This window comes from Mustela lutreola, chromosome 13 (assembly GCF_030435805.1).
Source record: "Mustela lutreola isolate mMusLut2 chromosome 13, mMusLut2.pri, whole genome shotgun sequence".
Taxonomy (NCBI): domain Eukaryota; kingdom Metazoa; phylum Chordata; class Mammalia; order Carnivora; family Mustelidae; genus Mustela; species Mustela lutreola.
The window spans coordinates 3,351,586-3,373,228 of record NC_081302.1 but is presented as its reverse complement, the minus strand read 5'-3'; the positions used below and the strand labels follow the sequence as shown (position 1 = coordinate 3,373,228).

The window sequence follows — 21,643 nt, the reverse complement described above, 5'->3', positions numbered from 1 at the left end:
GGCCCTTTTACAGGCTGACTGGCACGTGGGTAAATGGTGCGAACTACAAAGCGGGGGCACGACCCTTCTGTGACCCCTCTGTGCCGCCCTACGGTGACCCCTCTGTGCCGCCGCACAGTGACTGTCGAGCACGTCGCGCTAAGTGAGCGAAGACTCAAAGCCGACAGGTACGGTCTGTGCACGTGATGATCCGGAAAGAGCAAAACGAGAGGCCCAGAAAACCACGCGTGGTTGCCCGAGGCTGGGCTTGTGGTCCAGGATGGACTGCGCGCCTGCTCCGTCGGGGCCGCTGAACAAAACGCCAGTCTGGGCGGCTTCGGACCGACCCGCTGTGCGGGTTCTGGATGTCCGAGCAGCGCGGCCGCCGGCTCAGCTCCCAGGCCACCCGCCTCCCGGCGCAGCCTGCCTGACTCCCGCGGTGTCCTCCCAAGTTGGAAGGACGGAGCCAGATCTCCGGGGTGCCCCTCGTAAGGGCACTAACCCCAGCCCTGAGGGTTCCACCCTCGGGACCTGGTATCCTCCCAGAGGCCCCAGCTCCTACAACCACCACCTTGGGGGTTAGGATTCTGATTCTAATGTACGAATGGGGGGGCTCAAACAGAGGGGCCCGAATCACTACCCACAAGCAGGTGCGCGTGTTCTGGAAATGTACACATGTGTACGGCTTTCTGTCTGTACATGTGACTTTTGTTCAAACCAAACCAAACCAAAGCCTGCTTAGCATAAATAAAAAGAAAACTGCCCTTAAGCATCTCATAGTGAAATGCTGATAACTAAGAGCGAATATTAAAAGCAGCCAGAAGTAATAATAAAAAAAAAAAAAAAAGACAAATTCTAAGGAACGGCAATTCAAAGACAATTCAAAAACAATGAAATAACATATTTAGCACGCTCAAAGAGCTGTTCGTCTATAGTAAAAAAAAAAAAAAAAAAAACTTCTTAAAAGATGCAAAGGAGTTAAGGCAGTTTTAGAAAAAAAAAAAAAAAAAAACTGGAAGAATTCAATGCAGGGCAGACCCAAAATGCTCGGAGATACAAGCAGCAAAAACGAACAGTCAGTAACGCCAGTGAAATCAGGAGAGCGTGGAGCAGGGTTTACTGCCGCAGGCCGGTAACTCAGACTCACAGGCTGTAATGTCAGAGGCAAGCACTGAAGGAGTAGTACTGAGCTGAGTATGTAATTTCCACACCAACAGAGGGAGTAAAACAGAGTAATACAAGTCAGTCTATCCCAAAGGCGACAAAAAAGAGGTGAACTGGAGAGACCTGGAAAACAAGACCGGCCCCCCGTGGCTCAGTGGTGGAGCATCTGCCCTGGCTCAGATCATGATCCCGGAGTCCCGGGATCGAGTCCCACATTGGGCTCCCTGCACAGCGGGAAAGCCTGTTGCTCCCTCTGCCAGCTTCTCCCCCTGCTTGTGGTGTCTCTCTCTCTCTGTCAAATAAATAAATGAAGTCTAAAAAAACCGCACACACACAAGGCCGATAGGAAGGTCGTAGATGTAGGCATAAAATCACCTCTGAAAATAACTAAGCTTGAACTCAGTTTAAGTTTATGTTTCAAGCCATGACAATTTAAGAGACTCGTTTAAGTGTGAATTCATTAGAGATAAATCCATTAATAAAATATTTTAAAGCCTAAGATTTCTGAAAACCATGTAAAACATGAGGATGCTAAAAATTTAAATGTGAAGGAACAGAACCAGGAAAGGTGTGCCATGCAAATATTAAAAACGACTTTCTCATCTTTCTGAGAATTCTAAATTACATCTCTAAGGGATCAGTAGATTCGGGAAGAAATCACAGAAAAGCAGAACTTTGTAACAAATGACAATGACAATATGACAGAACTTGTGGGACGCTGCTAATGTCTTCATCAGGGGAAATTTATGTCTATCTGTTTTGCAAAAGAAGGAAGGCCAAAAATCAGGTTTTTAAATGTCAACAAGTTAGAGACAGAGCAACAGAAAGTGGAAGAAAAGATACAGTAAAGGTAAGAAATAAGTTACTGTAATGTATAACAAATAGCAAAACCGGAAGTCGGTTCTTTGAAAAAAAAAATCTTTGAAACATGAATAAAATGGAAAACTCTCTTGCAAGGATAGTAGAGAAATAAAGAAGGTGGCACAGGTGACGAACTCCAGGATGCAGAGGGGACCCACCCCAGACTTTCTAGAGTTTGGAAAATAGTAATATGTATATTATGAACAGTTTATGCCAATATAAGTTTTTGAATTTAGATGGACAGACACACTTCTCCAAAAGAAGAAAGGAAAAAACCGAACAAACAAACAAACAAAAGCCTGGTGGTGACTATGAAGGATGGCACGGATTGCATGAACCCTGGGTGTGGTGCATAAACAACGAATCTTGGAACACTGAAAAAATTAAATTAAATTAAAAATTAAAACAAACAGGGGCACCTGGGTGGCTCAGTGGGTTGAAGCCTCTGCCTTCGGCTCGGGTCATGATCCCAGGGTCCTGGGATCGAGCCCTGCATCGATAGGGTTCTCTACTCTGCAGGGAGCCTGCTTCCTTCCTCTCTCTCTCTCTGTCTGCTTCTCTGCCTACTTGTGATCTCTGTCTGTCAAATAAATAAATAAAATCTTTTAAAAAATTAAAACAAACAAAAAACTACAACTAACCAAAATGGACCCCCCCCAAATAGGAAAGCTAAATAGTAACATAAATATTAAATCAATTAGAGTTGAAATTGAGTACTTTGCTCTGAGGAGAACCCAAATGACTTTCCCAGCAAGTGTCTCAAAATTTTCAGGATGAAGAATGCGAGCGTTGCATAAGCTCTTCCAGAGACTAGGAATACAGAAGGGGAAAGAAACCTCCGCAGCTTGCATAAATAACCACTTAATTTATGACAAACCTGGCATTGCAGGGCACTGGGGGAAGGTGATCGATTACTATCCATGAGAGGAAAAAAAATGGACTTGACCCTTCCTTCGGGCCGCACGCACAAGAGACTGCTGGTAGATTATAGATCTAAGTGTCAAATGTAAACTAATCAAATGTGTTGAAGAAAGCACAGGATGTTTCAACCTCAGAGATAGGAAAAGAAAGGACTATGTCTTAAGCCACACAAGAGTGTTGACCGCGAGGGAAGACAATGATATATATCAATGTCCGCACAGAGGAGGTCTTTTCAACATATTTGACCAACAAAGGGTCCCATTTGGAGTTTGCTTAAAAACAAACAAAAGGCTATTGAATAGGAAATCGGGCAGGGGACATGAATAAGCACGTAAGCATTTTTCAGAGCCACCTTCACTGGGAATTCGAGAAAAGCACGGGAAGGACACAGGAATACTACTTATCGCACACCTGCAGGATGGCAGCGTGGGGAGGGGACGGCTGCCCGGGACAGGACAGGCTCTCCCTGGGGGAGGAGAAACCCGTGGGGATCGGGAGAGAGGATGACGGCGGCTCCTGGGTAGCTGACGCAGACCTGTCCCAGCTGCAGTTCCAGCATTTAAAAAGATAAAGAGAAGAGACAGGAGCGAGAGAGAACGGGCGGGGAACGGAGGGGCGTGGAGAGCCTGTGTCAGGCGTCCGGATGGTGGCCGGTCCCCACCCTGTCCCGGGCTTCCTTCAAGATCCGAGGGACCCCGGGGAGGCTTCTCAGCTCAGTGTGTTCCTCACCCACACGTGGTCACACAGAAGGGGATAGAACGAAAACCATACGGGGGCCGAGGTCGGGGGGAGGGGAGGGGGCAGGTAGTTGCTTGGGCAGCGTTTGTTCGAGCTTAGCAGGAAGGTCTCCGGAGCAGATGGGAATTCTCTGTCGGCACCCAGGGAAAAGGTGGTTTGAATCGCACACACGGGGGCAAATCTCAGAGGTGTTTACGGATCTCACCCCCCATACTGAGCAAGGGTTACAAATAATGATCAGAAGGATTGTCACAGAGGGGCCTGGGTGGCTCCATCGGTCAAGCCTCTGACTCTTGATTTCAGCTCAGGTCGTGACCTCAGGGTCCTGAGATTGAGCCCCGGGTCAGGCTGCACACTCAGTGGGGAGTCTGCTTGGGGTTCTGGACTCCCTCTGCCCCTCCCCCCACACGTGCACACATACTCTCTTCTCCAGATAAATCAATCTTTAAAAAAAAAACAAAAAGAAGGATGCAAGTCACAAAACAGAGGTTTTTTGGTGCCATGGTGGAAGGGGAGAGTGACATTAGTTAGAGACAGAAGGATTTTTCTGCCAGCAGCAAAGACTTCTAGAAAAAGAAACTGCCCTTACCAAATTCTATTACCGCTGGGAGCAGACAGAAGTTCGGCCAAGAATGACACAAGCTCCCCGGACCCCAAAGCGTCAGGTTTTCTTAACATTTTCTCCTGACTGAATTTTGCAGCCTCTAAAAACAATATCTTAATCAGATGACATTTTTAATTTTATGCATTCAAAAAATTAATCATGTTTCAGAAAGCAGAGAGAAGAAGAGTAAAGAAAAGAATAAAAACTATCAGTTCTGTTACCTAGAAATACTCGAAACACATCTCATATCCCACTGGGTCAAACTGTACATTTTCATACAGTTGTTACGTGCGTGGTTACGTCATGCTTGGCTTATTTTTATAAAGTTTGAGTTTGACAGGTCTGCTGCTGTCCCCACCTTGGGAATATTGTGTGGTGTGTCTCCGCGTCTGCAAGTTCAGATCAGCTTGGCTTAGAGCTAGCGACTAAGCACGCCCAGAGAAGGGCGCCCCATCTTATTGGATGATGACCGAGCCCGTGAGTTGGAGAGCAAAATTACCTCTCGGTTTCCCACCTGAAAACAACACTGTCGATGTGTTACTCCAACTCGATTTAAATAGGCATTTGGTAAAACTCTGTGTTAATGTTTGATGTTCAGTCTTATGTGACTCTGTTTAGCTAGAAATAGAGAGAGTCAGTCTTTCTCTTAAGATGGTTACTTTCTGAAAGCTCCGATGCTAACGTTTTGGGAGGAGGTAAAGGTCATGAAAATACCTATACCTTTACGTTGAAATTAGGTATTCCTAAAATAATAAAAATGGAATTTAGGTGACAGCTGTAGCCGGCAGGCATGTGATAGAAGATGTTTCCCAAACGCTAGGAAGCAAGTAATGGATTCCTGTTCTACTAGCAATTGTGGAGTATTCAAAGATGGCCACCCACAAAAAGGGAATTGTAAATATGTTCAAATGATAAATACTGAATACACAAATATTTAAGAAAGATGACCATATACTCATTCACTTTTGCTGAAATTTCAACCCATGCTTCTCCCTAGTTCACCTTGGATGACATTTAACCTTACCACAAAGAAAAAGAAAACAGAAACTTCCTGTCGCCAAATTATTTAATTTGTGTCTTGACTCAAAAACAAAAAGCTATGGGTTGGACAACGGTCCTGGAAAAGCCTAGTTAAAACAAACAAACAAACAAACACCTGTGAGTTTTATTCTAAAAATCAAAGTTAAAACCAAAAACCAATGGAACAAAGGGAAAAAAAATCCTCTAAACCAAAATGGAAATTTTTGTGGACTACATTGCCTGAAATTAATAATATCAAATTAAATATTTAGGACTCTCAGACTTCTAAACTTCAGCATGTAACAAATGTTTGAGCCCTGGAAGACAGGTATATGTACATTACCCCTTAAATCTTGTAGGGACCAGAGTTTAAAATAAAGCAAGTTCTGTGTTGTCATTAATTGACAATCACTCCGAAATCTCAGGAGTTACAGGCACAAAAGGAAAATTATTTCAACTGGGATTTCAGTCTTTCAAAGCTACTCAACATGTTGATGTTGGTCTGCTTTCATGAGCACCGTGAAAGTCTGGGTTCCTGCAACCTCCCCAGATTACTAGCATATAGGGCACAAGGCCCTGGGTACTTCCCCCTGGGTAAGCACTTAGCGATTGGAACAATGTTGCACGTTACCTAAGAACCAGTGAGTTTTGTGCAGGGTGCAGAGTTAGAAAATTTCTCCTTGTTGGTATGATACAAACTGAACTAATATCACCCACGTGCAGAATGTAATATATAGGTGATCATTGTAATTCTGAAAGCAGTTACTAGTCCTCATTCCTAATTCACAACGTATAGCCAACGTGCTTTCTAAATAAAGGCACAAGATGGAAATAAATGTTTAGAATAACTTGAAATTCTAATTGAATCAGAAATAGTGTTATTTTCTAGGAAATGATTTCTCTTGAATGCCAGTATCTGCACGCTACCTCTGCTTCCCAGAAATAATTATCTGTTTGTTCATTTGCTGAAATATAGTTATGTGTGGATAATTATAGCTATCACTTACTTTAATTGCCAGGCTTTTTACTGATGTGAACACAGACTTAGATCTTTTTTGGTATACTTAATTATTCCCCGGACTTGTGGTTATTTATCATTAGATTAAAGAACAGTTTTTCGTGTTAGGACGTTTTAGTCGCATCACACAAAATATTGTGTGTATAAAGATGTTCATTTTGTGGGGAAATAAAGATATAAAAAATTCCAGCTAGGCCCTTTTATGTCCAGTATGATTTTCTTCCTTGCTGCTCAGTGAGTATACAGGATTTTGCTGGGCAAAAGGAAACAAGTGGCAGTTAAAGAACGCAGTCGTTACATTTGGTCTAACGTTTATCATTCCATGAAGATGGTGTCCCTTTCTCGTCTGTTATGTTTATCCTCGGTGCGCTGTGAGGGTTATCTGCGGTGTAAAGGGCTTTACGCAGGGAAGGACTAGGTGAGACCATCTGGAGGACCAGAGGAACTCTGCGTTCTTTGCATGGCCTCCAGTACCATATTGAAGCCACCCCCGTCGGAGCTCCAAACCACAGTGGTTCTGGAAACATCTAAAAATGGCTTTCGTCAGCCCTGCTCGAGAGAGATCCAGAATGCTGGCAGCGGATCTTCTCATTTGAGGCCGTGAAAAACATTCAAGTATACGTTTTACAACATCACTTTGTTTATGGGGATTGTATAGATTCTTTGGAACTCATACTGTTGTCTGATTCAAAGGCTAACTGCCAGAGGAAGCAAGCCTTCACTTGAAAATCTGGAATATTGTGCAATTATCTATTTTCAGCAGCAGAAGGTAGCTTTGCGAAGGAAGCCAGCTCCCCGGGCCTTTAGAAAGCCCTGCCCCGCTCCTTATGGCTAAAAATATTTTCAAGACATCTTAAATAATTGCTAATTTGGACTTCATTTAATTGAATTTCCTCCGCTGTGGTTGAAAAGTCAGGATTCAAGATGGCTGGGCTGAAATGCTGACTCTGTTTTTCCCCGGATCTGTCGCATTATTCCCGGGTGTCCGTGTTCAGACCCCAGCTTTGATGCTTACGAACTCCATGCCTGGGAGCAAATTACTTAATCTGTCCAGTTCTCAGTTTTCTCATCTTAAAAATGGGGACAGTTAAAGGACCTGCCCTACAGGATTGTTATGAGGGTTTTGCCGTAGGGCTAACACAAGTCAGTGCTCAATAAACATTACCTACCCCCAGATACCATAAAAGCTTAGATATTTAGGGGCTAGAAGATCGCTGAAAATGTGTCCATTAAAAGCAAAAATGCATGCTGTAGATGAGGTATGAGGCACTGATTAATTCATCCCAGACCATACAGACTATAACGCTAAAATCAATGCCTAATGACTTATTTCCACATAGACCCCAGTCCACACGCATGTATGGTCAAACATGCATGTCATTTGGTGGCTGCGCTGGCGTTCAGGGTGCTGACAGATGTCATAGTTCGGGAGCCTGTGGGATGAAGGGAAACTGGGACCGACGGCGGAGTTCTGGGGAAGCTCTGCTTTACCCCTTGGAGGGTTCGAGGTTTCAAAATAATAAAAAGGGCGGATTGACAGGAAGAAGCCTAGAGAAGGGCAGGTACACATCGGTACTTCAAAGCATTTATTAAGCACCCATTGCATGCAGACCTTGTGCAACGTGTGCGGAGCCATAGGAAATCTAAGCAAGTCAGACCTGCTCTGTGTGAGAAGAGAGGGCACACAGAAGGTCCACGATACAATTCAGGAGAGATCACGAAGCAGGGTGGCCCGTGACAGGTGTCCGATACGTCACATGAAGAATGAATGTCCTGTTGCCTCCACCTGGAAAAGGAGATTCCTTGTGGGCTGGGATTGTTCGGGATGCTCCTGGGGAGCACTGGGATTTTCAAAACGAATCAGACTCAGACTAGAAGGGCACACCTTCCAGTGAAGAAGATTTATTGCCCAAGATCTGTGTGGCAGGGATGAGAACGGGGTACTTCGATGGAGGAGATAAGTAACTAGGGGACAGAAAGTGGCAAGAGTGCTCCAGGCGCCAGATGCCAATTCAAAGAGTGTCTCTGGGAGAGTAGCCTTGGCTTGGAGGGGTGAGGTGCGACCTGCTCTTGTGGAGAAACCTCCCCGATTGGGTTATTCCGTGGAACGGAAACTTGCGCTGGGAATTGCGGTTTTGAGTTCCCCCACCCGAGCCGTCGTGGGCTGTGCACCCCAACGAGAGTGACTGAGAATGGGCTGGCATAGGCAGCAAGAAGAGGAGAATGAGGGTGATCCGAGATCCGAGAAGTTGAGGTTCTGGGCAAGAGAACAGGCAGCCTTTACCGGAAGTTAGAAATGGAAGTTCGAAGAGGAGGTTTATTCTGGGGCTTGGACTTGAACTTCAAGCGCTAAGAGGGACTTCTGGCTGTAGACAGTTGTTCCCTAAACAGTGCTTATGGTTTGGGAGTTTAAGGGTAGCTCAAGGATGCGAAGATAGAAGAGGTAGGGTTTTCAAGGAAGCTGGAGAAGTGGGGGATCCTTTATGGCATCAGAGGAAAAGATTTAAAAGGAAATGAGGGGAAAGTCTGACGGCAAAACCATGTAGAGTGCCAAGCTTCGAGAACTATCGCTTGAGAAGGGCAGACGTACAGATGCAGAATAAACGGTCAGACAGAGGAACACTGATGTCCAATTCCACAAACGCCGGGAGAGGCCTCATGTAAAGAGTAGGGGTCCTTGGTAAGCTGACAGGACATGAAAGGAGAGCCAAACCCCATTGCTGTTGACTAAACAAACTTGGGTTTGGGCAGAATTCCGGGGATTATGGCCAGCAGGCGCTGCCTGGTTCGTTACATGATTTGCAGAGGGACACCACTGTCTACAGCCTGCGTCATGCTTCTTTCCTTAGAAGACTTTACATAAACCCTTAGTCTGATGTGCAGACTTCACCAACAGAGGCTCTCCCTTTTCAACATCTCCTTACAAATCTCAAGGAAGTCCAAGGTCTGGGTCCACACACACGTGATGGGGAGAATGTCCTAAATGCTACACAACCCCCACCCCAGCATCCTGGGGAAGGATTCATGACCAAGCACCCACTACCCAAGGAGAGAGGGAGCCCAGAGCCTCCTCCCCCTACCCGCACCCTCCATCAAGGCCGATGAGTCCCTGACTCTCCCACTGCCCAACCCCCGTGCAGAGCAGCCTGTCTTCTAGAACGCCACTGTCTACTACGTAGAATGCCTTCCCCAAGCCTGACAGCTTTCTTTGAACAAAAGAGCGCAGTCTTGGGGGCAGGGGGGGCACGATGGGGACCGTTCCAGAAGACCTTAGCATCTGGACAAGCTAGACCTGCCGTCATCCCGACAAGCCTGGCTCCTGAGAACAATGGTCTCAGCAAGGGGACATGCTTCCATCGGACCCACAGTTGCTGCCACGGAACACACGTGTGGAGGACACGGAACTGCAGCCGGTGGGGGAACGATCGCCTCAGAACACGGTCTGGGGAGAAGGCTGGGGCCACAAGAAGAGCGAGCATGTTTGTGAAATGTGCAACCCGTCTCCTGGGATCAAAGCCTTCCATGGAAATCAACAGAGAAACGTTCTGGTTCACCGCAGATGTTTTCCCCACCATGGGTCCGGAACCTTCCACTCGGTAGGAACACAGTGGAATTCTCTACCCCAAGACTTGGGGACTTTCTGGGGGGCCTTTGCACAGCCCACTGTCACTGTACAAGGGAGCCCCTGGCCTGCAGGAGGGACCCGTGCTCAGGAACTGACAGGTATGGGGCGCCTGGGTGGCTCAGTTGGTTAAGCCGCTGCCTTCGGCTCAGGTCATGATCCCAGCGTCCTGGGATCGAGTCCCACATCGGGCTCCTTGCTCGGCAGGGAGCCTGCTTCTCCCTCTGCCTCTGCCTGCCACTCTGTCTGCCTGTGCTCGCTCGCTCTCCCTCTCTCTCTCTCTGATGAATAAATAAAATCTTTAAAAAAAAAAAAAAAAAAAAAGAACTGACCGGTGAGATGACGCGGTTTCCAGGTCTTTTTTTTGAGATCATGAGAAGTAAATGAGACAAGACTGAAATAATGCGCATCCGGCTGGGTGATGGGCACCCGGCGTCTCACTACATTTTCTCTTTTCTCTCATGTGTGTGAGATTTCTAGAATGAAAAGTTTTGTCGTGCTGGTTGTCTAGGTAAATAACATGGACAATTGTTGTACGTCTGTGTGCCTTTCTTTGAACATTCATCGACTGATTGCTCATTTTTAGGTTCATTACCTGCTGCTTATTTCCTCTCTCCCCTCTCTGGACATAGTCTTTGCCCGTGTTTTAAAATCTGACAGCCGGTCCTTTATTTTACTGTGTCAGTTGTTTTAAGAATAATAGAGCCTTTTATTCAGTGCATGTAAAACTTCTGTATTGTCGTTTCTTAGTTTGCATTTTATCTTTACAATGTTTTCATTTATATTGATTTTTAAATGTTCAGGTAGAGGGACCAGTCCATTTTTTCCTTCTTGCGCTTTCTCTTTTTCTTCTGGTGTCCTGTTTAGATCATTTGCCTTTAAAATGCGCTGCTTCTGAAATGGCAACAAGATAAAATATTTTATTGGTCCAAAACAGAACAAAACAGAACTGAGCCTTCTCACGTTCCCGGAGCTTCCCGGTGTCTCTCATCTCCCACGCCCTCGGCTCGCCGGCCTGAGTGAGCGGCTCCCACCTGTCGGCTACAACCAGTGGGGGTTCTGCACCCCAGGCCGGTGGTCCCCGTGGCTCCCCCCACCTGCTGCTTCGTGAGGGGAGGAGCTGGCTCGCAGGCCAAGCTGCCCTGAGCACCCCTTCCTTCTCCCTCGCTGTCCCCACGCTGACACCATCTGACCCCCAGCCGGCCCTGCCGCAGGTTCTGGGATCTGTGACTTCTTTGGCCAACAGGGAAGAAAGGCCTCGTAACGCAGCGCTCGGGTAAAATGACGTCTCATCCCAGTCCCCTCTCAGAGACCGGCCGTGCTGTCAGGTGCCTGCGAAATGCTGTCTGACGTCTGGGGGGCGTCCTGGCAAGGGTTTCCCTCCGCCTCCTCTGCCTTCCAGTGCATCCCGCAGGGTCCCCGCCCGCCGCACCCTCTCAGAGGCCCTTCTGCTGGGCGTGGAGCTTCTGGAAGGTCATCGTCTCCCCTGGGGGTCTCCATGCACTGCCCCCCCCCCCGCACCTGCTTCACCGTTCAGAGCTTCTCCTCCCGGAAGGCTCAGATCCTGTGGCGTCTCCACCACCGCAGCCCTCCAGTCCCCTCCCCAGAACGCATCCCTGCTCTCTCCAGGATCCCGCTCAAGGTCACTCCTCCCCTGCCTGACCCGTGACCCGACTCATTGACTCCGAGTCCTGGCTGAGGGCGCTGGTCTAGTCGTCATGGCGTGCCCAGTGCCCTTTTCAGAGGGGGACCGGGAGGGACTTTTAGCTTCATGTAAAGGCCACCGTCTACAGCACATTTGTGCTATCGACTCGGCTCCGAGTTTGTCTCCAAATTTCTGTTTTAATTCAGGGAGTAACCTTCTGACTTATAATCCAGTTTTTAAAAATGGACCCCCACGTTCTTCCCCTTTGGTCAGACTCCTGGTCTTCATGAGATGTCCATCGAGCCATGGGTGTTTGTCTTGCTTGCCGGCCAGCACTCTGTTCCCCCCACAAGCACCCACACTTCCACAGCCCTCTCCACGCGGACCCCGGTCTGTCCGCGGCCTCTTCAGCGTGGACACCGGTTCTACAGCCGACCCTCTGCTGACCTGCTGGCCTGGAACTCGAGCTTGTGACCATCTCAGAGTCCCATGATCCCTTCCACCCGGTGTAGATCCCAGACCTCTCTGCTCCTGCGGGACTGGCCCCCGCCCTGCCCTGTCACCCGAGTCTCCCCCATGTCGCACCCCAGCCCGTCGGACTTGACTGCTGCTTCCGGCCACGGCCCGTCTTCCCCGTGACCCGCGCTGCCGGCCTGTCACGTCCCGGTGGCGGCCCCCAGTCTGCCCAGTCTGGACGGAGCGAACCGCTTCCGTGCCAAGGCATTTGCATATGTAACAGGAAGACGCATCTGGCCTCGTTGTGTGACGAGGGGTTGTGCGGACCCCCGGAGGAGCTCACTCACGCCTGGTCGTGCAGAAGCGCGCGGTGACTCGCCAACGGTCGTCCGTGCAGGACGCCTGCGGACGGTCAGTCGCTCACACCATCCTGGTCACTTATGGTTTTAGGTAAGAGCAGCAACCGCTTCGGGACTTCAGGTCTCTGGCTTCAGCTTGGCCATCCGGGGACTCTCCTCTCTTCAAGTGTTCATTTTCATTAGCAAATCACTTATAACGCCGTTTGGCCCCTGTCTGCCCTGGGCTGCAGTCAGGGCTGACCTTGCTTGCAGGGCTGCCCCAGCAGCTGGGGGGCCACTAGCAGCTGGGATAGAGACCAGGGACCCTACACAGGGCAGCCCCATGGCTGACAGGGAGGCGGCCCAGAGTGTCCGCCGTGCGGAGGTCGGGAAACCCGGCTTCCCTCTTGAGCGATTGTTAGTAAAAGCCTTTGGCGCCTCAGAGGTGTTTCTGCATTATTTCGCGGGGACGTAAAGGTCCCCACGCTGGCTGTTTCTCCTCCGGGCTCAGCTAGGAGCTGCTGTGCTGGGAACGCGCGGCCGCCGACCCCTCCCGCGGGCACCTCCGCCCCGTCCTTCCTCCCTCGGGGTGTGCGCTGAGCGCGCGGACCGGCTCACGCAGCATCTGCGCATCCTGAATCCCGCCCTGCCTCCCCGCGACCCCACAGAGGAGGCGCCCGGTTCCCTCCGTGGCCATTCAGGGACCCCGTCCCCTCCGTCGTCCACGTGCTTCTCCCTCCACCGCCGCTGCTTCCCCGAACATCCTCAGACTCTGGAAGCCCCCACGGCCCCCCGGCCGCGTGCCCGCTCGGACCAGTTCCTCTTCCCCTTTCATTGCTTTTTCCAGTGCGTCTCCTCGTCTATGCCGCGGGACCGCAGCAGTAGTTTGTGTTTCCTGCCCCCTTGGGAGATGTACTCCCGAGGAGCACTTACTGACCACCCCGTCAGTCCACGAACTGTGATGACTGGCGCTTACCGCGGCCCAGACCCAGCTTGTCTCGTCGGGGGCGGGACACACTCACCTGCTTCTCGGTGTTGACCTCCGCAGGTTTGCCTGAAGAAGACGGACTCTGCGGGTTGTCCGTGAGCAGCTCCACGACCTCCTCATCGCAGAGACCGAGAGAGAGCCACACCACTCAGGTAATGACCCTGCCTCGGCGCGGCTACAACAGCGGCGGGCACGAAGCCGGCAGCAGGCACTGGTGAAGGTGGCACCAAGGGCGTGTGTCCCCCCGGACTGGAGAACACGCTTGTTCTCAAGCTGGCCCCAAGTGTCTTCCCCTCCACATCTTTGTCTCCCCTCCTCTGTCTCAGAGATGCCAGCTTCCTGCTGGTTAGAAAGAGAAGGAGAAGAATGTCCAAGACAAACAAAATTAATAAATACTTCTAAGTGGGTTATTGTAGACGTAATTTACGTCGTGGCATTTTAAAGTCACTGTCACGGGAAGACGATGCCACATCCCGGGAGTGATGCTAACGCGTTCTCTGCACTTGATCCAGGACTCTGGGTGCCGGTGGCAGGGGATACAATGCTTGAGGCACCTGTGGCTTTATGCCACCAAATCTCAGTGACCAGCTCTGAATTCCACGTAACCCAGACTGATTTATAATATAGTATATGGGGCACCCAGGAGAGCATGTGGCTCTTGATCCTGGGGTGGGGAGTGCAAGCCCCCCACTGCTGGGCGCAGTGCTTACCTAAAAAAAGTAGGTAAAGAAAAGAAAAGAAAATATAGCAAATGATCAGGCTATAAAATCAAAATGAGATCACAGCTCACGAAACTGTTTTTGGTGGGTTTTAGCAGTTTTTGTGTACAGGCTTAATGTGCCTGGCCTGAAGAAGTTCACCAAAAAAAGATTATCACTTTGAGGAAACAAAACACTAGGGTTTTTAGAAAGAGAAAGGATTTCTATCATATACTCTAGTGTTCTTTTTATGTTGAATTTTTAAACATGCTTTTAATCATCATCTTCAAAAAGATGAGTTTGCAGTCAAGGTGACACAACCAATGATGTATCCAAAAGCTTGTTATCGGCATATTCAGGATGATTGCTTTAGCAACAGTGTTCTTACCTTGCATGAAGCGATGGTACAGCTTTCGTGATGTCAAATATCTACAAAGAAATCTTTAAAAAGGGGTGCCTGGGTGGCTCATCAGTTAAGCATCTGCCTTCGGCTCAGATCATGGTCCCCAGGTCTTGGAATCGAGCCCCAGGTCTGGCTCCCTGCTCAGCGGGGAGTCTGCTGCTCCCTCTGCTTCTGCCCCTCCCCCCTGCTTGTGTGCGTGCTCTCTCTCGCTCTCTCTCTCAAATAAGTAAATAAATAAGATCTTTTTTTAAAAAAAGTCTTAAAAAATAAAGTCAGCCGCCTATCTAGCTGTTGTCGTAAAATCAGTAGTCCAGCCAGTGCCACATTTTCATCTGAATATTTGGCCTTCTAGACAGGTCCCTTGTTATCAGCTGAGACTTTTTTCTAAATAACACTGATGAGGGAGCGAGAAAAATCAATAACTTCAATCTTAAAACTAAATCTTGCGGCAGGCAGTCTGCTGAAAGCATTTCCAGTGACATAGAGGTGCTGGAAAAGGAAGAAAACGTGGGTTGGGCGCGGGAACAGAGCCTCCTAGTCTCCCCTCTGCTCCTCGAGAGGCATTTGCTTTCCTCTGCAAGCCTCACAGACGCTTTATCTCGGCCGTTCCCGGAGGGCACCTACTTGTAATGAACGCGGGTTTGGTTTTTATTATCATAAGACTGATTTCTGCGCCTTAGAGCACAGCGGTCAGCCCTATCCAGGGCTCCCGCTGCCATGAGGTTCGTAGAGAGAAGGGTGATTTTGCAAGAAAGTGCATAAGGTGGGCATCTCTTTTGTGGATTGGGCTAAGAAGCAAAGAGAGATGAGAAAGAGCCTCGGGAATAAGTTGCCATTCCTCGTGGTCAGTGGGGGCGCTTGGCTCAGGGGCAAACTCTCTGCCTTCAGTTGCCTTGTGGTGCCTTTTTTCAAGGAAGCAGGAAACCAGGCTCGTTGCCTTCCCGGCAAAAGTGCACGCGTCCTCATGGGAGGACACGTTTGTCTTTGCAGAGAAGCGCTAGGACTTACATCTCATGTGGCATTTCTACAGGAAACGTGGACACCTATAGACTTATCTTCGTTTAGATTTTCTACTGATGCAACTAGGTAAGAATTCTATAAAGTCAGTCCCGGACTGACTGGGTAGATAGTGGTAAAATTAAATGTTGACTACAAATAGAATTGCTCGTTGCGGACGTCTATAGTCTAATTAGCATCATCCGTGATTTTAGTGAAATCTCTTTAAGAAAGACAAAATGCACAGGTGTTATCATACATAGAGAAAACAGGAAATCGATTTGGTAACTTGCCAAAGATCATGGCGAAAATTCAGTGTATGCTTGGAGTGGACACCAAGATCCTATGTCCTATTTCTGAGAATGAACTTACCAAAACCCATTAACAAGAATGGAAGAGTCATCCAACTTTTTCATAAAATTTGAATTGTTGGCCAAGACAAAAATCGAAGTAGCTGTGGCAGACATCTGTGACTCGGCGTTTCAGCCGTCCGTCACGTGTTAAGTTCTCTCACAATGAAAATACAAGGGGAGAGACTCACCCTTCTTTCATCCCTTGAGAGTAAGACAGAAACTGGTGAGGTGGGCTCCGTCGGTCTGTTGGATTATGGAGTGAGAGACATGTGATGGGAAGCACGAGAAGAGTAGATGTTGCGAGGGGGTAACACGTGGCGGAGGTGGCTCCCTTCTGTGACAGGTGTTAGAAGGCATAGGACCACAGCCAGCCCCTGAACCCGCCTCGGTGCCGCCCCCTCTTTGCCACGCCATTCCTTCTCCATCCATGCCTTTCCGTCACCTTCCAATACTCCACCTGTTCAGGCGTCCGGAGTTTTTGTTGCTTGCAAATAGGAATTTTGACCGACACTGATAGAGATTTAAGCCTTTTCTGATGAAGGTCGCTCCTTAATAAATATTAGTTGTTGCTTTCCTCGAGGGGTGGCGTAGAGACAATGCAGTTAATGTCCTATTCCGTTATACAGGTTTTACAAATCTGTAACACAGAACGACCTTACATAACAGTAGTAAAAATAGGGGTGCCTGGGTGGTTCAGTGGGTTAAGCATCTGCCTTTGGCTCAATGATCCCAGGGTGCTGGGATCCAGTCCTGCATCAGGCACCCTGCAGGGAGCCTGCTTCTCCCTCTGCCTGTTGCTCCCCTGCTTGTGCTCTTTCGCTTTCTCTGAAAAAAAAAAAATAAATAAATAAATAAATAAATAAATAAAATATTTTTTTTAAAAAGTAGTAAAAATAAAATTCACTTGAAATATTTGAAAAGCGTGAAAGCTGGGACGTGCGCCCGTCTTGAACGTGGCTGAGTTCCTGCCGCTCCTCCTAGGGAAGGCTTGCCAGGTCCTTGCTGTGAGCAGAACAGCAGTCACGACCTTGCCGGGCCCTCGGCGCGGGGACACCCAGCAGTGAGTGGGCGATACCAGGCAGTCCGATGTGCCGGCCCTGCCGTGGGGACGGGGCACGGGGGACTTGGCAGACCTTTCCACCACTCAGCTCTGGAATCTCATAGACTGTAAACGTCACTTCAGGTTGGGTTTGAAATTAGACAGTGTTTGTAAAAATCATATGCCATTTATCCACTTGCTGTTTGGGGAGATGTGATCAGCTTTTTACAAAAAGTGCGTGCCACTTAGCGCCGTGAGACCCCTGCGCAGTAGCCCGGCCGGAGGGACCGGCAGGGAGTGAAACGCTGAGAACACCTTCCAGCCCGGGGTGACTCGGCGTTTTTTGCTGGGCTTGCCATCCGCAGGCGGCCGGGAAACCTGACCCAGGATCCCCGCGGGTTATAAATAGAGCAAACGTGTGAAGCATGCGGCGGGCGGGGGCCAAGGCAGGAGGGTCCAAGGAGGGATGGAGAGAATGAAATGCCGGTTCTTGCCCTCAGCCTGAAGTGGCGGCTCTGCCTCTGCTCGGGGCTCTGGGCTGCGCTGCTCGAGCCCTTTCCTCCCGTCGTCTGAACATACTTTATTGGGTTTTGTTTGTTTATTTGTTTATATGGAAGATCTTGGGAGTCTATGGATTTTAGCCCGTAGATTCTCTTTTATTACTAACGCACAGTGTATTATTTGTTTCAGGGGCACAGGGAGTGATTCATCAGTCTTACACGATTCACAGCGCACCCGTTATTCGTGCCCCAGCACGCACCCGTTACTCGTTTTTACCTCTGCCTTTTTGCTTTTCCAACTGGTACTTCGCGTCGCTTTACTCCTCTCAGGTGTTTGCTCTCTGCCGCGATACTGCATGGTTTGGGATCTTTGATTTTCATTGGGGGCATGTATGGTATTCCTTACCGAACTTTGTGTTATAATTTTTGAAAGAGCATAAGAACTTATTATTAATATCTGCCATATCCAAATACTCCTTGTCAGAAACCACAGAGGCTCTCTGATAAAACAGCGGCAGTCTAGCCCCCAAGAGCTTAACAAATAGGCAGCCCCCTCCCGACACAGCCACCGAAGAAAGCCGTACCATAATCAATGCACAATTGATCCGCAATCAACAGACAAATTGTTATGCGTTTTGTTTTACTCAACTATCCAAGAAACCCTTTGGTAACGTCACATATCAGCAAAAAGAAATGTTGCGGGGCTCTAAATCAAGCCAGCGCCTTCCTGGCTGGCATATCCATTGTATCTGTCACGTGGACTGCCTGAAATGTGTCCTGGCAGGGAAAAGAAACAGTGTGCTAGGAAAAATAACCAAACGTAGACACATTTAGTTCAGTCATTAAGGGATCATTCTAAAGCACATGGTAGGAATTAGAAATTAGGTAAGCACTTCAAAAGGAAACATGTATGTATTTCATTGTAAGCTACTAACAGAAGCCGATCTAGCGTGGACAGAAAGCCCTTCCAGGCAGCAGAGGTTTGGGGGAATCAGTATGCACCCCTCGTGACTTCCATATTACATGCGAGAAATGAAGGCAGTAAATTAATTTGATGGTATGAGTTGAACGGCAGCATTTTCAACAGAGAAGAGAGCGATCAGAGCTAGATGCGTAGAAACTTGGAAAATAAAAAAAAAAAAAACCAGGTCTTATATTTTGTATCTTTCCCTCATAAGATTGCACCATACATAGATCCAAAATGTATTCAACTGCACAGTGTTTTTCTAAGGAACATGTTGACTATCGCCAATGAAGAGATCGTTCAATTTTAAGAAATATTAGGAGAATGAGAAATGGAAAGGTCTTGTGATACGTCGGCTCGCTCACCTTCCGGGTGGGGAAGCTGCCGCGAGCCCACACGAGTGCACCCGGGAGACCGTGAAGGAACGGAGATGACGTGGTTAAGGGCAAACTCCATTTAACTCAAGAATTTCTGTGTTCAGTTCATTAAAAAGTTTAATTTTGAAAATTAAAGAAAGGAAAAGAGAAACCAAGCACGGAGTATGAGCCCCGTAACTGTTATTGAACTTGGGGCTAGAGAAAGTAGCGAGTAGTTTTCAGATTGATTTAAGAAAATCTATATAACCTGACAAGCCTGCCCTACAGTATAACAAATGCTTAAAAACCATGTTTGCCATTTTATCTTGGTATTCTCCCCCCCTCCCCCCACTGAGTCAGTATTCTGAACCTCAGTTCTTATTCTAACATAGTAGATGCTATCTAAAATATGCGGGAGATGACACGGGGCAGCCCCTCCCCCAACCCACACTCATCTGGGATTTGGTCAAAATGGGGCAAGTATGTGGTTTTCAGAATATTTTGTTGCTGAATACCATAAACTTTGGGGAAAGAAGCACAGCGAGAGCAAAGCACCCAACTTCAGTAAATCTGAATATTTCCCCATATTTGCTCTGGCATCAGATATTTTAGGGACCATGAGTTTTCAGGAACTCTATGACCCAGTTCCTAATCCCCCACCCCTGTCCTGAAGTTAGTGAACTGCCCTCCAAGCCTGTTTGCGCCTTTACTGATAGGGATGTCGCGGTAAATGACATCGTGCCCGTAGCTCAGAACGGTTGCTTGGCCTGCTTTTAAAATGGTGTATCCCTCTGAGCAGATCACCCCACAGGTTGTCTTGCTGTTCTACTGGTCGAGGTGTTTGTCCCCCACTTTAACACAAGTTGTTTTCCTTTGCTGTTTTATTCTGGGTTAGCTCCGGGTTAAATGGAAGGGCCTGAAGGTGGGGTGTCCCGGGGAGGCAAGAGGAAGGGAGGTGACAGTGGACACACTCTCCTTGCCTTCAAGTTCCCTCCGTGGACTCAGCAGGGAGCAAGTCTATTGCAAGAGACGAGGCCAAAGGAATGCACCACCGCCTGGGGAAGGGCAGGGCAGGGCAGGCCTCCCCCTGCTACCACCCCTGGCCCCAGAGAATAACTGTGTCCCTGGCAGCCCCATCGTCTTCCTCCAGATTTTCACAAGGTGTGTATCTCTCAGGGTCCTGAGAAACCCAGTCCAGCGGACTCCTTGGGAGATGCTAGGAAATGACGCTGAGTGCCCAGGGACAATATGGCAGCACGGACTTTCCCACCCAAACATTTACCACAGGAATCTAATCAGGTCATTAGCACGGATTCTCACTGGTGTCTCCAGAAGCTCTTTTGCAACACCTTCAAACAAAAGTTGTATTACTCACTTTTTAGGTGTAAACATGCCTCTTCCACTCTCAACTTTTCTCAGAATCAGGTTTCACATATATATATTCATGATATTTCTTAAGAAAAACAGATCTGCAGTTTGACCAAGGGGAGTGGAAACTTGATTAAAGCCAAGTTTCCAAATGATGACTGTTAGAAACAATGCTACAGTGAAAATCATGGAGTATTCCTCTAACTCATCAGTAGGGACAAATATCCAAAGTTTTCTGCTGCATTTCAGGAGATACACATTTTCAACATGGAAGTTTCTGCTAATTATTCTCCAAAACTGTTGTACTGAGTAATACAGCTCTAAAAGAGAATATTTCACATTTCTGTTTTGGTAATCTCTTGGTTTAATGAATCATTTTTTTTTAACCAATGTGATTAACTGTAAAACAGATCTTATTATGATTTTGTTTTGCATTTCCCTGGTTGCTGTGCAGTGTTTTCATATGTTCTGACCGTACCAGGTCAGACCTGGTAGTCTGAAGACATCCTTTTCTTATTTCTGAACTGGTTTGCATGAGTTTCTTGATGATTTGCAGGAACTCTTTACATATCCTGGATGATATTCCTTGTCAGTTGCAGGTATGGCTAACACTTGGCTTATAGTGTTTTCTTCTTAGTCCAACCCCAAGTTTGTCAACTCTGTTGATCTTTTAAAAATAACTTTTGATTGTATTGAGATACTCTTATTATTTTTCTGTTTCATTGGTTTCTGTGCTCTTTGGTATTTTCTTCCTTTTGCTTGCTGCTTGCTCTGGGTTTATTTGTTCTATTTCTAAGTTTCTTAAATAGCAAGCTTAGATCATTGATTTGATGCCTTCCTTTTTGCCTAATAGTATTTAATGCAATAAATTTCCACTCCTCACTATATTACCTGCATTTGGAACATTCTGATACGTTTTGCTTTTATTTTCAATCAATTCAAAATGTTTTCTGCTTTCCTGTAGGACTTCCTCTTTGACTACTGTTTTTACCTTCCAAATATTTAGGGGCATTCCAGATATCTTTTTGCTTTTTATTTCTGGTTTAATTGCATTATGATCTGATAATATGCTTTGTATAATTTCAGTTCTCTCCAATTTATCAGGAATTACTTTATGGCTCAGGATATCTTTGTGGGATTTCCACGTGCACTTGAGAAGAAGGTGTAGTCTGCTATTGTCAGATAGTGATCTGGAAATGTCTATTGGGTCAGGTTGCCTGACAGTGTTATTGAGTGCTTCTCTATCTTGGCTGATTTTCTGTCCACTTCTTTTATTGAATTCTGAAAGAACAGCATCTAGTCTCCAGCTATAATTGAGATTTTGTCTCCTCTTACTTCCAGTTTCACAGTTTTTACCTCACATCTTTGTAAGTTCTGTTGTTAGATGTGTGATCCATTAAGATTACTACATCTTCTTGATGACTATATTTATTTACCATTATGCCTTTTTTTCTTTTTTCTTTCTGCTGATATTCCTTCTTCGGAAGTCTACTTTGTCTGAAGTTAATATAGCCACTTCATCATTCTGTTGGTGTGTTTTTTCCATCCCTTTAATTTTTTTAGACAACTTTTTAAAGATATAATTCACATATCATACAATCCACACCTTTAA

General features: G+C 47.3%; 1 protein-coding gene across 4 annotated transcripts in view; it reads left to right on the top strand.

The window, feature by feature from the left end:
- Positions 1-21,643, top strand: part of MYO16 (myosin XVI) — a 579,863-nt gene that overhangs the window by 539,807 nt on the left and 18,413 nt on the right. For 3 of the 4 annotated variants that reach the window (XM_059144127.1, XM_059144126.1, XM_059144125.1), the window contains exon 34: positions 13,415-13,506. In XM_059144127.1, the coding sequence (XP_059000110.1) occupies positions 13,415-13,506 (92 nt within the window). Of the gene's footprint in view, positions 1-10,864; positions 11,403-13,414; positions 13,507-21,643 lie in introns of those variants that run through there. The other variant, XM_059144128.1, reaches the window with a different exon arrangement.